Genomic DNA, 17,413 nt, shown 5'->3' on the forward strand with positions numbered 1-17,413 from the left:
CTAGTATATCAACTTTTATACTTTGTGTGCAATACATAAAAACCTATTTTTTAATGAGATGGAAGTACCCTAATATGGTTGGTGATGTATTTTGCAATTAGTGTATGCTAAGGAAGTCCTGGAAGGTTTCTTCTGACAAGTAGTTTTATCTATAATATTATAGGCCAACCCAACCTATTCTTTAAGTTCTGACATAGACAGATTTCCAAAAATTTAACTATTTTATGTGTTAGCTAATATATAAATTTTTTCTACATTAACCCCTCAAACACTAGTTGAAAGCCTTTGCTTTTGAGGGAACTCATGCCATTATAATGAAATTGTAATCAAAAAGAATTTTTTCCTTAGGTTGAACTTACACACCTGATATCAAAACCTATTAACTCTGCCTTTTCCTCTAGAATCTAGAGATACATGATTCACTGGAAGAGCTAGTAGTTTTAATACTTAATAAACATATTAAATAAAAGTTTTACAAGTTTTTTTCTGAGTCTTTAGTCAGAGACAAACTATGGGTCTCTGTTTTCAATCAGGGAGCCATGTTCAAACATTCTCCAGAAGCGCTCCCAAGACTCAGTATGTAGATATACTTATGACTATGATTCTTTACAGTGATGAAGAACAGATACATAGCTTAACCATAAGGAAAAAGACACAGACATAATCTGGAGTAATACATGTGTAGGTTTCCATATGTTTTCTTCACATGAGAGGTCACATAAAGCACACTTTTCCTCCCCTTCAATAAAAATGTAGCAACATGTGTGTGATGTTTTTACTCAGAGATTCTCATTAGAGACACAGGGCCCAAGCTACTTACTAAGGACTGATCACATAGGCATTTTCTGGTTTACTGGGGGGTTGGTCATATACAAAATTTCTAACTTTACAAGGAAAGCAAGTATTTAGTGTAACCCGTATTGATTGCACAGCCTAGGAACAGTGAATTGTCCTTGTCATTTAACTGTTGATGAGGAACTTTGATAGCCACGTATACAAATTCTAGCTAAGGTTCAACCTTGCAAGCAGGTAATTTTATTTATTTACTTACTTACTTACTCATTCATTCAATCATTCTATAAAACAAAGGAAGAGACAGGAGTGTTATTTTTAAAAGCCACAACTAACGAGAATAGAGAATATTTAACTTGGATTGAAAAAGACAAAAACTTTGTAGTAAGATTTCTAATACAGGTACTTATTTATGATTTTAAGCTGACTTTCCCAAACCCGAACTTTTATGATACTATCATTTTACCACACAGTGTCAACAATCAAATAAACATGTCAGTACAAATTTAGAATTGTTAAGTATTAGCAGTAGCTGATAGTTACACAGTACTAGGTAGAATGGACCACCTCAGTAGCTACTGAGGTTAACATATTTCTATCACCACAATTACTTTAGCAGACTTGGTTCCCTTCAATTCTGCAACATCATGTTTGTTTGTTTTTTTAATAGCAGCCATAGGCTTACGATGTACATTCTTTTCTGTAAAGTAAATGCCCATATGTTTAAGTTTCCAGGTGAATATGTGCAGGAGTTTACTTAATTCAATAAGCATAAAAGTACAATGTAGGTATAATAACTTCTCTGAAAGTGTTAAAAATATTTATTTAATCAATATTAACATTTTTGATAGCTTTTTTAAAAAGTCATGTTAACCACAAAGTATGTTATTAATGTTATTTAACAAATAAAGCATCCTGTTTGCATTGGAAAGGCACTCTTATATGCACTCTATTGTTCCCAGTGGAAAGAACACAGTATTGATTCACTGGCATACAAGCAAATGAAAACCGTGACTTCTTCCTCCATTTTCCAATAAAAGGCCTGCCACAGTCTCAGTCTCCACTTTTGGCATGATGGCTCTCCTTTCTCCTTGGGGCTGCATAATAATTGGCTGCTTTTCTGTTTCTTTAGCAGAAGCATCCAATCTCTCTGATCTATATCCTCCACTATGGAAGGAGAATCCTGGTCAGTTCAGCGAGTACAGGGTGGAGAATGGAAAGTACATTATTAATCCCTGGATATATTCTGAGAGAATGGGGATGTATAAAATTTTACTGAGCCAGACAGCCAGGTATTTTGAGAAGTTTGCACCAGAAAACAAAAAAAATATATTGTGGGGATTGCCTCTGCAGCATGGCTGGCAATATGATACAGGTAAGAATGACTCTTGTTTTCAACTTGATGATCTACCAACATAACCACATAGCAATTGCGAAGTGGAACTCTATGTATGTCATTCCATGTTTTTAAAATTAATTATTTTCTTTTTGCTCTTTCCCCTGCATAACCATTATTTTTCTCCTCCTTCTCCTCCTTCTCCATGAATCCTTCTTTTATGTGTTGCATGTTTTGACTAGAAAATGCAATGGGCATACAGTATAGCTGCCAAACACAAAGAGACTTCATATCCAATCTATTGAGCATTTGAAAAATATCTGTTGAACTTCTCCTAGGGTCAGACTCATTCTAAGCACTGAGATGAACAACAGTCAAGAGGAGACATATTAAAAACAGAAGGCGACATCAAGTTAGTTAAAATTCCTTAGATTTCTATTATGATTAATTTTGGGGTGATGGCAAATAATGATACCTTGTTCATAAGGATGTTTCTCTGCAAATTAAGTACATTCCAGTGATCATTTAGAAGATATGTTTTTGCAAAATATTTAGAAATTAAAGAATATTTTTGTTTTGGCATACAGAAGAAGCTCATGAGAAAAAGTGGTGCCTCTTTGCCTACACCATACTGATAAAACCACCCGTAGGAAATTAGTTCAGTTCATATGGAAAAAAAAATAAGGAGATCAAAGTTTATCTGAGGTCTGAGCAGGGGTCACATGAAGGAGCTACTGAAGTTGGCGAGTCAGTCATCCATCTTGGCCAGGGGATATCTTGAGACTCAAACTTATTCTTACCTATCTGGTTTTCCTTGGAGACAAAAAGAGCACAGTCCAGGAGAAATCATGAGTATGTTGTTCACTATGGGAGGCATGTCAGCCTCAGGAGCTTGCAGGACTGCAGTAGTTGGAGGCTGAATAGGCTGGTAGATTAATACCTTTCTTACTCTTTCATTGCATTCACTAATTAGGATCAAGCTTGACTAAATTCACCTAGTGTGTGGGCTTATATGTGCCCAGCATTTTCTAAGAACAGTGGGAGTGGGGAGGAGGTGAAAATAAATATTTCAGACAATTTCCCTGCCACCAAGGATCTTACAATGTCATTGGAACAAGAAGGATAGCAGAAATTAAACAAGAAACAATAAATAACAACTGTTGGATAATAGTTAGAAGTGCAGCACAGGAAACAGTGCAGTGAGCTAGACTCATCAGAAAAAAATGGATTTGAACTAAGACTTGAAATGCTGACAGAATTTCACTAGGAAAACAGAAACAAAACCTTCTAGTGAATAAAAGAATGACCTAAAGCTGTGGTGCTCAGGTTTGGATGCACATTGAACACTACTACTTAATTGAAAAATACATTGGAGTGCACTTTCCACAAAAAACTGAAGGCTGCACCTCCCTGGCTGGACTGAAGTACCAAAGATGGTATTTTCAGAGCAGAGCCAAGTAGACCATAGAGGAGCTGAGCCATCCTTTGAAAGCAGAACTCTCTAGTCAGAGAGGGGCAGAGCCAAGGAAGGCCTTAGCCCCATAGCAATTCTCACAGCTGCACAGTAGCAGTGCCACAAAACCATTAAAAAAAAGCCCCCAAATCCAATGCCTAGGTCCACCACTAGAAATTCTAATCTGATATAATAATATGAGAAATAAAGCTAAGGGACAAAGGGACAGAGCCTAGAAACAGTATGGCATTGGTGTATGTGATGGTGTGCAGGGTATATGTGTGTGTTAAAGAAAGGATGAGGAAAAAGCAGGGAAGACAGAGAGAGGTACTGAAGGGGAAGATGTTGCTGGAAGAACAAATTTAAGCAAAATATTTTTGATACTTAGAAATTAATGTTATTGATATTTTGGGTACATTTAGCTTAGTGTTTGGGTTGAAGTTTTAGGAAATATAAAATTTTTTAGGTTATGGAGCATGTATGCTCTTACTAAAAGGGTTTGGATCAAGCTTGTTGAATATTTTGATTTAGATGGATTAAAACAAGGTATTGGTGTTGTTGGGTCAAAATCAGATACTGTAGAGATAATCCAGATCTGAAATGAAAAAATCTGGGTGAGTGAATGTTCATGGTGAAGGCTAAAAAGATTCTTCAAAGAGAGAAATCACAGGACATAGATTCAAATTGGACACAAGGGAAAAGGAAGAGCCAAAGTTCTTGAAAAGAAAGAATACACAATTGTATTCCTTTTAGAGAAAAAGTGACATTCAACCTGATATAAGTATCAAGATGAGTGTACCATTTCAGCCATGCTCAACAGAGATGAAAAGAAATCAGAAAGGACATATACTGAAGTGGGTGTTTAAGGCTAAAGAATAAATGTTACTGACATCAAGTTGATATTTGAAGGTGTCCTACATGATGGACTCTTGGAGGAAGTAAGTGAAATTTAAAAAGGTGGGGGTAGCTGGAGTAATGGAAAGAGGAGGCAGCAGAACCCCAAAGGAAATGGAAGAGAAGAAACAGAGGAGGAGAATTTTGACATACTTACCTTTATTTCTAATTTTGCAGTCTGAGGAATAGTCAATTAAGAAAATTCACACTTCTACTATTCATATAGGCTAATAGCATTGACAAGTTCTCATCAATAATTGCTTTGGGAATGATTAGGTTAAGGAAAGCTGAGTGATAAAGAACAAAAAATATAAAAGGAACCGAAGATATAAATGGAAGAGATGAGCAGAACTCACACACACAAAAAGAATGAAGATGGCGAAATTGTAGAAAAAAGAGAGGAAAAGAGAAGGGCTGGAAACAAAAGTTACTACATTAATAGTATTGTCATGAAGGCAAGGGAGCAGCTGGAAAAGTAGATGAGAATGAGTCCTTCATTTACTTAAGTGGAAGTCAGAGAGACGAGGAAGTTAGCAAGAGTCGGGAGAATAAACTTTAGATCAGTATGGTAATAAACTAAAAAAGTAAAACAAAACAAAACAAAAATATACTGGGAGCAACGGTTGAAAAAGAGAAGGAAAGTATGACAGGGAATCTAAAGGATGCAAAAAATAAGCATGGAAAAATGACAAAATAAATCTGAAAAGTTAGAGAGATTGAGAAAATATCAATGATCATTTGATGAGAAAAATAATGAGTACACTCATTGAAAGAACACTTTTCATTGTTTTTCTCACTTGACACACAACCTTACAATGAGGTTAATATTGTTATCCCCACTCTATAACTAAGGCATTAGAGGTAAGTTCTTTAGCAAAGGTGAACTGAGTAAATGACAGAGCAGGATTTGGTTTGCCCGTCAGCCTCTTTTACTCTGTGTGCCTATTATCTCCCTAATTTTGAGAGGAAGAAGAGAAGGAAGTAGAAGAGAGAATAATTACAAAATTAAATAACATTTAAGACAGATAATTCAAACATAGAAATAAGTGGTAATATTAGAGAAAAGAAAAAGAAATTGGTTCAGAGAAGAGAAAAGGACAAAAAAGTGATAAGAAGATAAATATCAGTCATCAAAAGATAAGTGTTTGAACAGTCTGATGGATGCCAGATGGGAGGGCATTTGGGAGCTGGACGCAGTGGGTGAAGTGATTAAGAAGTACAAATTGGAAGTTAAAAGTAGTCACAGGAATGTAAAGCACAGCAGCGGGAATGCGGTCAGGTAATGTTCTAATAACCATGTCCGGTGTCAGCTGGGTACTAGACTTATTGGGGGAATCACTTCTTAAGTTATACAAATATAAATGTCTAACCACTATGTTGTACACCTGAAACTGATATAATATGGAGTAGCAGCTGTAATTGAGAAATAAAAATTAATAATTTAAAAAATGTTTGTGCATCTTTAAAAAATAATACACCTAATTAAGTGACATTTATTACCAGTTTCAAAGTGTGCATAATAAATAATTTGTGCACCCCCTCTCTTCTAGGCAGATTAGCTGATCCCAGCCGGAGGACAGACTGTGGCTATGAACCTGGAGATCGCTCGTGCATCTCTGTGGACAGTTGGTGGGCTGGTAGGTTCATTTAAATACCAAAATAGACAATAGCCTTTCTCCCCAAAATGTGTTCAACATAAAGTTCAAAGAACAGAGATGAAACTAAAACAGTACTGTTCCTTTGTTAAAAAGACTGTACTTCATCATGCACATTGTGGCCTTTATGTCACATTCTAGGATTTAACAGCCACAATGGCAATGATTATTCCTGAGGACATATTCTGCTTTTCACAGGACTGAAACAAAGAACTGCAAAGGCTGAAGGCCTGTGACAGACCAGTGTTGACAGTTAGGTGGGAGGTCCCACTAGTGACAGAGAGTCTGCAGGATGAGTAAAAATGAGAAATGAAAGAACAAGAAAATAATACCTTTTTGCTCAGAGCAAGTGTGGTTCACTTTTAAACCAGTAAACACAGATTAGTCTACCACAAATTACTTTATCAATCAGTAATCTGAAGCTTTAGTCAGATATTGAATATTAAAATAATCAGAAGGTATTTTTTAATTATTTAATTTTATTTTGTTATTTACTAGTGAAATTAATTTACACACAATTTATGGGAGATATTTCTCAATAATTAGAAACCAGATAGCTTTAAAGTTCACTTTCCTGGAGTGACACACATCATACACATCTTTACATATTTTTGTAATATGACATTGATTGTCTTCTCAAACATCAACATATAGGCATGGCCACAGTTATAAAGCCAGATTTCTCCCCCCCCCCCCAAATCAGTGCATGGTTTTTATTTTATCTTTAAAAGATCACAAATAAGCGTGAGGAATCATCTGGCTGTTACTGTAGTTGGACAACTTAGATCTTTTTCATCAGCCTGCAGAACTCCTCCTTTTTCAGAAACAGATATCATCCAATATTCTTCTGATATTGTTGTTTTTAACTGTTGTGGCTTGATGAATCAAAGCAGCTGAATTTGATACAAGTTCAATGCTGTTTCCTTCAAGGACTAACTTGTCTTTCTGGGCTTCGGGTACTGAACAAGAAACGCCTGAACTCATCTGAATCCTGTGGATGTATTTTTCATCCAAGAAATTTCTGATTTCAACAAAAGAACCATTTACCTGAGTAATGTCATTGATGGGGAAATGAGCATACACAGACCTCACTTTGAAATGGAAGCCCAGAGTAACACCCCTGATCATGTTCTGTGTGTGACTGCAGATAGTGCAAACAGTAACCAGTTTCTTTCTATTTCCCACCATTTGTCAACCTAGAGTCTCTTCTTTTTCTTCCAAGGAGACTGAGTTCTACATTGATATAATTGAAGTCCCTCCCCAATGTGCCTCTGAGACCCTTCACAATAACTGCATCCCTTCAGAGAGATGTCAACATTTTTTGAATGTTGACAGTCTGATTGCCAGGAATGGTCTTCATCCTCACAGTAGATGTGGCAAAAAGAGCTGGAATCAAGTTTCTTTACTCTCAGTTTGACTTAGTAGTTTGGAGTATCAGCCTGCTACATTGGGGCAGAGGACCGCATTCGTAAATGTATATGTATGATAAAAATTTTCTGCATCACCAGTGGGAGTCAGTATAAGCTTTATAGCCAACTTTATTACAATGACTATATCTGCTAGAATAGGTTATATGTAGAGAAAAATTGAACTTAATTCATTGTTAATTTAATTATCCAAAGATCTATTGTTAACACTTATCCAATTTTTTGTGTGAAAGACCTCATATAATTACAAGGACTTTGTGATTCCATGGTGGCTCATTAAACTTAGATAAATAAAATACAACATATCAATGCTATAACCACATTAAAATATTTTAGAAAAATAAATCACATTTCATGGTAAAACCTCAGTTAGAGGTATAGTGTTGTTCTCTATACAAGTAGATATCTATTTTTCTTTTACACATAATGCTTTACAAAATGAATATTACCAAATTCATTAAAATTACTTTTTGTTTTAAGATATTATAGTCAATTACTTTAACTCATATTTATTTATGATTGTAGGGATATGAACACAAGCATGTTCAAGTTACCTATGTAATCCTTATGGAGATTTTCCATTTTTTTTTTTTTTTTGCAATGACTGTTTATTACATTTCTGGTTCTGTGAGCTTTTGCTTAATGGTTTACAATTTACTTAAAAATATCCTCTATCACATTTGTTAGTGCTTGTGGTAATAATAGGTATTTTGCTCTTACAGACATAAATTACTTCCTCTGTGCATTTCCCTTCCTTGCTGCGGCTGATTCTGGCATAATGGGGATATCAGCAGACCAAGTCATACTTTTGCCACCACCCAAGGATCAGACGAAGTTTTGTGTTAATGTTTCTACTTGTGAATCATCCTTCCCTAAGACAATGAGAAAGTGGAATACTTTCTACCAGGTTCTTTTTTATATTTATAATTTATTCTCTTACAAGGTGTTAAGACGATTTCTTTTTTTGTGCAGTGCTTTGGTTTAGGTTTTTGCATGTATTATACAATATTTTCCTAAGTATAAAAATGTAAAATTTTGTGCAAGTTACATTATTACTTTGCAGCAGGGCATTACATGCCATTAACATCCTCTGAACCAATACAGCATTAACACAAAATCTATCTACTCATCTCATCCTAGATAAATTACATGTAAATGTGAGAACACCCAGGTATCTCACTGAATGAGATTATTCTTGTTAACTGAAACTTCAGGTTAATCATGGCATAACTCTTGAGAGAAATATGGCTATGGAGTTAGTTTTTGAAGTCAGTTATTTAAACTGCATGAATAAATGATCACATATAGGTAGAACTAACAATTATGGGGCAATCAAAACCAAGTATTTAATGGTCAATATAAAATATGTTGGTTAAGCATTGACATGGATGAAGATCAATGCTGAAATATAGATTTCTTAGTTCTACAGTTTAGTTTATTATTTTAGATAAACAAATTAAATATTCTAATAATTTTCCCTTTTTAAATATCAAACTTTTGTGATTATTTCAACTACAGTAGCAAGGGAAAAATTAATAAACAAAATAAAGTTTTGACCATTGGGAAAATATTTTCAGTTCATTTCCTATAGATGAATTCAATATTACTACTAATAATAGGTAATTACTATAGTCTTTATGGAGCACTGGTCACTGATGATTTATGCAAATTAATTCTTAGGGACTTAATTCTTTTATGTAAACTATTGCTAAATTGTAAATTTGAACAAGATCAGATTGTAAGTAGAGAAATTGTTATATTTGCTCAAACATGAATTAACTTTCCTTCTTCATTATAGCACGTGCAGTTACCTTCTAGTAGCTTTGAGGACTTGTTGAAGTACTTATGGGATGCACATACCTCAACCTTAGAAGATTCTTACAAAATATTTGAAGATAAGTAAGAATGGATCCCAGATCATTTTTATTTAACAAGGCAATATGGGGATTTATTTATGCTTTTTTCTTCTAATGTGACTGTCGGTCTCCCTATTAAATAATATATCTAATCATTGGGGTATTTAATGATGAGGTATAAATAGTTTAGCATGATCAGGCTTTAAAAGTGTTTTATGAATAACGGGCACAAATTTGAGAAGGAAAATCTCACTCCAACCAAACAACAAGTAAAAACATGCAGCCAGTTTTCCTGTATTAAAAAAGAAAAGAAATTTTATTCATACTTTGAATTCACATAATATTATAGGTACATAGCTGGGGGAAAAATCAACCAACATCAGGGCTAGCATACAAAATAGCCTAGAAGATTATCAAGCCACTCCACGTATAAACCTAGTGGTGTTATATACCTAGGTGTGAAGGTGTAAGAATAATTTGTGTTTAGATGTGACTGACACTGTATTAGTCTGGGTTTTCCAGAGAAACAGACCCAGTAGCGGGGAGGGGGAGAAAGAGAGGGAGAGAAAGAGAGTATAAGAAATTAACTCCTAGGACTTCTGGCCAAGATGGAGGCGTAGACAGACATGCTGCGTCTCCCTCCACAACTAAGAAGAAATGCAACTATCCCAAAACTAGAAACAACCAGAAGTTACAGAAAATCAAACTGCATGGAAGTCCAGCAAACAAAGATATAAAGAAGAAATACTCATCCAGATAGGTAGGAGGGACGGAGCCGGGGCGGAGAGGATGTGGTGTGGTGGTGGCCACAGTGGCGGTAGCAGCGGCAGCAGTGGCAGGCCAGCAGAAAGCACAGTCACATGTTTTAAAGTCAGGAGGGACACTTGGGGAGCGTTCACAGCTTCTCACCAGACCTCACAGCTCACAGTCGCAGCACTGGAGGAAATCAAGCCTCATTGCTTCTGATTGTGCAGACCAGTGCGATTGGTGTGGAGGCAGAAACTGGCAGTTTCTCATCAGAGTCCACTTGTATAAAGGGTCCCCATGGTCCTAGAATGTTCACAGACCCACTCACTTTGGGAACGACGGCCAGGGCAACAGATGGAGGGGCATCAGTCTGGTGCAGAAGTGGGACAGATGCCTGGAAAAGGGGCGAGTACTGGGCAGGTGGCATTGTTCCCTCTTGGAGCCCCCCACACACACACATACAGTGCCACAACGTGGTGAAATTGATGAATCCCTAAGGCTCTGTCCCTTACAACGTAACAGGAGTGACAGCTCTACCTGGGACATGGAAGCAAACAAACACAGGACCCTGTCAGAATGAGGAGACAGAGAACTATGGCCCAAAAGGGGAAACAGATCAAGGTTCCAGTGGGAGAACTAGGCGACAAGGAGATAGCCAACTTAACAGATGAGGAGATAGACAACCTAACAGACACAGAATTCAAAACACTGGTGATAATGATGCTCACAAGCTTGACAGATATGCTTGAGTATTGCAAACGCATAAGAGAAGATCTGAGGGCTATGCTAAGTGAAATGAAGGAAAATGCACACAAAACCAATGGTGAAGGGAAGGAAACCGGGGTTCAAATCAATGATTTGGAACATAAGGAAGAAGAAAACAGTCAACCAGTGCAGAATGAGGAAGCAAGAATTGAAAAAAATGAGGAAAAATTCCCAAACTTTGCAAAGGAGATGGACATACAGGTCCAGGAAGCATGGAGGGTCCCCTGGATCCAGAGGGGACCACACCAGGATGCGTCATGACTGAGATGCCAAAGGTAAAAGATAAAGACAGAGTCCTGGGGTCAGCAACAGATGTGGGGGGTTGCCTACAGGGGGGTGCCTATAGGACTATCAGCTGATTTCTCAGAGGACACTTTGCAGGCAGGAAGGGACTGGCAGGCAGTATTCAATGTGATGAAAAGCAACCTATAATCAAGATTTACTCTATCCAGTAAAACTGTCATTTGGAATGAAAGGGCAGATGAAGTGCTTCCCAGACAAGGTGAAGCTAAAGGAGTTCATCATCACCAAGCCATTATTATATAAAATGTCAAAGGGACTTACTTAAGAAAAAGAAGATCAAAACTATGAACACTAAAATGACAACAAACTCACAACTATCAACAACTGAATCTAAAAAATAAAAACAAAATCCAACTAAGCAAACCAGAATAGGAACAGAATCATAGGTATGGGGATCATTTGGAGGGTTATCAGCTGGGAGGGAGAAAGGGGAGAAATGGGGAAATGGTGCAGGGACTAAGAAGCATAATCAATTGGTACAAAATAGACAGAAGGATGTTAAGAATAGTATGGGAAAGGGTGAAACCAAAGAACTTATACGCAGAACCCATGGACATGAACTAAGGGGAGTGGGATTGCTGGAGGGAAGGGGGGTACTGGGCGAAGGGGAGCAAAGGGGAAAAAATTGGAACTACTGTAACAACATAATCAATAAAATATACTAAAAAGAAAAAGAAATTAACTCCTTCTAGAGGCTGGCAAGTTCATAATCTGCAAAGCCAATGTCCAGGTCCAGTTCAAATGCTGGCAGGTGGTGTAGAACCAGGAAGAACCCGTGCTTCAGTTTAAAGGCTGTCAGCTAAGAGAATGTTTCCTTACTCAGAAAATGAGCCCTTGTTCTACTCTGACAGTCAACTGACTGGATATGGTCCATTGACTTTGTGGAAAGCAATCTGCTTTTCTTAGATTTAAGTATTAATTTCTTCCCAAAACACTCTCACAGAAACACCCAAAATATGTTTGGCTGAATAACTGGGCTTTCTGTGGCCAGTCAAGTTGGCTTATAAAATCAACCATCACAGAGACTATTTGTTCCACTTTTCTCTTATTCACCATTGGGCAAGCCTATATGTTTTCTATAGTGATGACAGAATGGTAAATTGTAAAAACATATTTTAAGTATTTGCCGTGTCAGGTTGGCTAATATCCTATCGGCCAAATCAAATCACATGACTGAGCCAAGGGCAGGAAATTATACCACTCTCCTTCTTCCCCACCTCCCACTGCAGCAGGGAAGGAGACATGAAAAATTACTTACCAAAATACAGGAGTAAGGGGAGTATTGAGAAATTGGGGTCATGTTTGCAATCTACTAATGCTGGGGCACTTCCTTAAAAATCTCATGTGTTACTTTCTTTAGGTAAAAAGTATGCCAGGATTTTTTATTTACATAAAACAATGCATAACTTTGTGTAGTCTACATAACAAGTAAAACTGTGGTCTTGGAGTATGAGATTGGCTTGTGCACATACATACATATTTTAAATTTAAAATAAGTCTTTTAAGGTATATTTTTATCTTTTTATTTGACCACATCTTAACTGACATTAGATAAATAGTTCAATCATATATTCAATTAAATCATTTGAAAGACTTCTGTTGAATTTCACTTCTGCTCCTATGTTTTCTGTGTCTAGCACCAGTGTTCTCATGTCTTTCCTCTTCTCATAGTGTTGATTTATTTGCAGTTTGTTTAATTCATTGTTACTAAGGTTTTGCGGCCATTGCTCAAAATTTTTGTGAATTCATATATCCTTTTATCCTTATTTCATAGTCAGCTGTGATGTGACTTAAGAGAGTAGACTGTGAACCTAAGCCACACTCTTCTTTCATCAAGGGCCCTCTGATCCTACTCTCTTACTTTTGGGGTCAGGGAGGAGCCCACAGCCATGGGAACCAAACCTGGCAAGATTTCACCTGCCGGTTATGTTATACCTTGTTTAACACTGATAAACATAATGTAAGTATTTTCTATTTAATTAACCCAACACATGTGCTGTGGAAACAGAAATTAGAATATATTCTAATGAGAAAAGAAACTTTAAATATATGAATGACATGGTATCATGGGAACATAGAAGAGGAGGATAGCCAATTCTGCATCAGGTGAGCTGGAAAACTTTGTGAAGGAGGTGACATCTAGGATGAGACTTGGAAGAAAATGTAGCTAGTGAGCAAAGCAGGGAGTAGACAGTATTTTAAGAGGAATTAGTCTTAAAAAAAACTGCAAGTTGTTCAGCATATTTAGATAGCTGAAGGGGACAGGAACCATGAATCACACAGTTATGAAATGATTTACTACACTCTTAACATTACCGCTGTAAAAATTTGTTCCCCAAATATTTGAGAGTTTGGTTTCCTAGAACACAAGAAAATCATACATCTCTTTCTCTAGGATGCTTGATATTTTAGGGGGCTCCCCTTAATTTTTGCCTGAGTCTAGCAAAAATATCATCTTGGAATCTTTGATTTTATTCAGAACATTTCTAATGATTACTACTTAGTCATTGTCTAATATCTGGTTATTATATAATATGCAAAGATAAGGAATTCTGTTAAAGGTGATAAAAAGTCAAAATAAAATATAAACAACTGATTGAATGGTCTTTTTCAAAATTAAAAATTTAACTACCTATATTTGTATTTTCAAATGTAGAAGCTCAAGCCATCACATTCTAAAACTAAGAACTACATTCTTAGTTTGTTGAGAGAAGATGATTTTTTTCTAGAAAACGAGGCTGAAATTCTGAGTTGACTGATAATAATTGTATGGTGCATGCCTTCTAGGTTGGAATATTATTCTAAACCAGAAGCAGATTTTGGAAGAAGTTGGTTTGTGGATTTGGGATATATAGCTGCATTACGGTTTCCTACCACCTTGATTAGAACACATGAATTCCAGAATAGTCTGCCACCACGAGTGCTTGTTAATGGGGATAGAGCTCCCTTCATCAGTGACTTTACTAAACTTCAGAATGGAGTCCTGCTTGGTTTAAATATTCTTCATGAAGTGGATAATGCTACAGGTAAGGACCCTATAAAAAAGTACCTTAAGGTAAATCAATATTGCATTGAGTCATAAAGGAAGAAACAGTGATTATATCAGGTATATATAACATATATTAATTTTTTTCAAAGAAAGTCATGATTTCCCATGGGTATTCATTTTACACATTTTGATTTTTCTGTTTATGGTCTTTCCTTTCTCATGGGTCACCAGACTTCCTCATGAGGCCACCAGACTTCCTCAAGTCTGTATGTATGTATATATATATATAACTATACAGACATATAGTTGTAATAAAATTCTTTCTTTATTTCCTTATACATGGCTCTTAAATTTAGAAAAAATAAATGAAGGACTCTCAAAATAAATTCTGCTACAATTAATAGGGAAACTATCAAATGGAGTTGTGCACACTTTCTCCATCCAGCCTTACTAGTCATGGAAGAAGTATTCTGCTCCATTCCTCAACTGTAAGACTTACTACCAGAGTGAAAAATTCAGGAACCTGTAATTGTATGTTTGAATAACCACATTACTTCAAATTTCTAGATATGATCTTATGCAGTAAACCAAGCTTAAAACATAATTAAAATATTTGTATTTTTAAAACAAACAAAAAGGCAAAAATATCTGAAAGATATAAGGGATATAAAAGCAAAGTAAACACAATTACATTAAATACATGATTTGAAATCTTATTTTAATTATTTAGAGCAACAAATATATCCAAATATTTTAGGGGCTTCATGCACTTGAAGTTTCTTGCTCCAGTAGTGGTCCCATGTTTTACTGATAAAGAAATAAGGACTTTGTATAAGTTTGCAATCTCTGATTGTGTTTGTGCACTCTACCCAGTTTTCTGGTGAGTTACTTAATTTTTCTTATTGATTTTTATATGAAGAGCTGGTCAATTAATTTTAAATTTAAAAATATATGTGTGCATAGACACAGACAACAGTGTGGTGATTGACAGAGGGAAAGATGAGAAGGGACTTGGTGGAGGGGGCCATGGGAGGAAAAAATTGAGATGAAATGACAATTTGCTTAGAGCAATAGATGCACAATACAGTGTGTAAATTGTGTTTTATTGAGCTGTACATTTGAAACATGTACGGTTTTGTGAACCACTGCCACCCCAATAAATTCAATAAAAAATTATATGTGCAATTATCATGTAATGAATGTACAATATTTGTATTCAAAAATACATAGAATTTTAATTAAAATAAATGCTTTAATAATTGGGCTTAAGTTTACATGTAAAAATTTTATAACTTTTCCAGGGTCGTTATCATTAACAATATGGAGGATTTTAATGAAGTCACAAGTTACAAGAAATAAAGTTCTAGAGCTCTTTGAAATGATTCTTGAAAGCTCTAATCCAACATTTCTGGAATTAATGAATGAATTAACAGTAGACACCTCTAATTTGTTAGTCAACAGCAATTTCAAAATTTAACATGATCATAAGCATATAGTTTTCTTGTTTCTGTTGTTTTAGATTTATGCTCATTTGTTAAGATTTTAAACATGTACTGTATTCCTAACTACCAATTCAAATTTTGTTATGATTATTTTGCTCAATTAATGATTCTTCATTTTTAAATTCATCAATATAATTTTTAATATCTAAAGAAGCTTGTATTAAGCTATTATAAATTACTGAGAAAATAATAAACAGACATTAAACCTACATGGCTTTTTTTATCATATGCAATTTAATTTCATGAAACTTACAGCACCACCTTTGTGATTTCTAACCAAAATCCAGAATATTAAAAAAATACTGTCAATTAAAATTTTAAAACTCATAAAACTGACTGGCAAGTAGAATACCTAACTGAATTGTCATTTTTGTGTGTGTGCGTTTTCACTGATCACAAGTTTATAGTGATTGTATACTCTTTCTTCTCCTTAGTCTACATGGGATAATGAATGATTAAGGGTGAAAGCTGCTCTCCTTTAGGAGAGAAAGATACTGGCTGGAAGTGGTGACTTCCAGAGCTGACATATGAAGGTTCCCCAGAGCTTTATCACAGACTAATTCAACCTGCTAACTGTTGGGAAAAATTAGATAAATTAGTTTGAATAATATGGGCACTGGAATAGGAAAGACATAGTTTAAATTTCAGCTCTATTGCTTTCAAGAGTGAACTTGGGCAATTTTTCTAACCCCCTCCATACCTCAGCTTAGTTATTGTTAAAATGAAGATTATACAACCATGTTTCAGAATATTTTGAGAAGTCAATAAAAACATGCAAATCAAATGACTAGGACTATTCCAATGAATTGTATGCATTTACAAAAATTAGCAATTGTCACAATCATTGTGCTCAGAGAAGGATGATGTGTGTTGTATTGTTGGGGCAGTAAAAACACCTTTAATGAACCAAGACCGTGAGTAAGTTTTTATTGAATGCAAAACACATAGATGATTTTTTTAATAATTGTATGCAACTGTGGAGAGCAGGGCCAATAAAGTGGCATTGGTCTGATCAAGATAGCATAAAGTGTATAAAACAAAGTGGAGTCACTCATGCCAACCAAAATGGCTGCCAGTCAGCCGTGATACTTTGGTTCAAAAGGGAAACTACCCAAGTCACTCCAGACATATCTGGTAAGGAGACATAGCTATCTGCACATGTGATCAGAACAGCCACATCTGCAGAGTAGGACCACCCATAGACAGGCTGGGGAAATTCCACATTTGCCATCAGGGGTGCCAAGATATTTATCGAAAAGACCCAGAAGGATGAAATACTTCACTTTCAAGGTATAACTGAGGCAGGCTCCAGACCACTGCTGAGACAGCTGAGCTCCACACGCCACAGTGCTGCTTCATGCCACGCTGATCTTCCTTGGCGTCAGCCATTCTGGAGGCTCTGCCCTGCTGGACTGAGGATTTCATCTGCACTGCTAGCCATCTGGCTTCAGAGATCCTTCCTTGCAAGATGTTGACAATTCCTCTGCCCACTGTGCTGTCTCCCAGAACTGCAGACTGAGACTCTAGGACTTGGGTTCATTATCCCCTATTGATTGCTGTGTGTTTGTGTGTTATAATTCTCTTAGGTTGTTAGAGTGTGAGAAAGATATTAATGCATGTTGATGTTCTACTTTGAGTGAACCTGCATTCAATAAAAGTTGAGTGAATAGCATAGTTACTGTGTATGACTCCTG

At 36.0% G+C, this 17,413-nt stretch overlaps 1 protein-coding gene and 2 pseudogenes across 1 annotated transcript; 1 reads left to right on the plus strand and 2 right to left on the minus strand.

The window, feature by feature from the left end:
• Nucleotides 1–1,334: 1,334 nt before the first annotated feature.
• On the minus strand, nucleotides 1,335–1,453 carry LOC150007733 (small nucleolar RNA SNORA66; annotated as a pseudogene).
• A 395-nt stretch (nucleotides 1,454–1,848) lies between these two features.
• CUNH6orf58 (chromosome unknown C6orf58 homolog) lies at nucleotides 1,849–15,928 on the plus strand. The gene is made up of 6 exons (XM_090279827.1): nucleotides 1,849–2,167; nucleotides 6,026–6,112; nucleotides 8,280–8,464; nucleotides 9,356–9,456; nucleotides 14,016–14,254; nucleotides 15,519–15,928. The coding sequence occupies exons 1-6, from the start codon at nucleotides 1,864–1,866 to the stop codon at nucleotides 15,692–15,694; spliced, it is 1,092 nt and encodes a 363-aa protein (XP_090135953.1). The 5' UTR covers nucleotides 1,849–1,863; the 3' UTR covers nucleotides 15,695–15,928.
• LOC150007735 (large ribosomal subunit protein uL6 pseudogene) lies at nucleotides 6,883–7,490 on the minus strand (annotated as a pseudogene).
• Nucleotides 15,929–17,413: the final 1,485 nt, after the last annotated feature.

This window comes from Furipterus horrens, unplaced genomic scaffold, assembly GCF_987537825.1.
Source record: "Furipterus horrens unplaced genomic scaffold, mFurHor1.1.pri manual_scaffold_6, whole genome shotgun sequence".
Classification (NCBI taxonomy): Eukaryota; Metazoa; Chordata; class Mammalia; order Chiroptera; family Furipteridae; genus Furipterus; species Furipterus horrens.

What these genes read in the sequence shown, in the direction of transcription:
- CUNH6orf58 (XM_090279827.1), top strand. Translation starts at nt 1,864, where the DNA reads ATGATGGCTCTCCTTTCTCCTTGGGGCTGCATAATAATTGGCTGCTTT. An exon ending in TGGCTGGCAATATGATACAG is followed by an intron (nt 2,168 to 6,025) that starts GTAAGAATGACT and finishes CCTCTCTTCTAG; the next exon opens with GCAGATTAGCTGATCCCAGC. An exon ending in TGTGGACAGTTGGTGGGCTG is followed by an intron (nt 6,113 to 8,279) that starts GTAGGTTCATTT and finishes TTGCTCTTACAG; the next exon opens with ACATAAATTACTTCCTCTGT.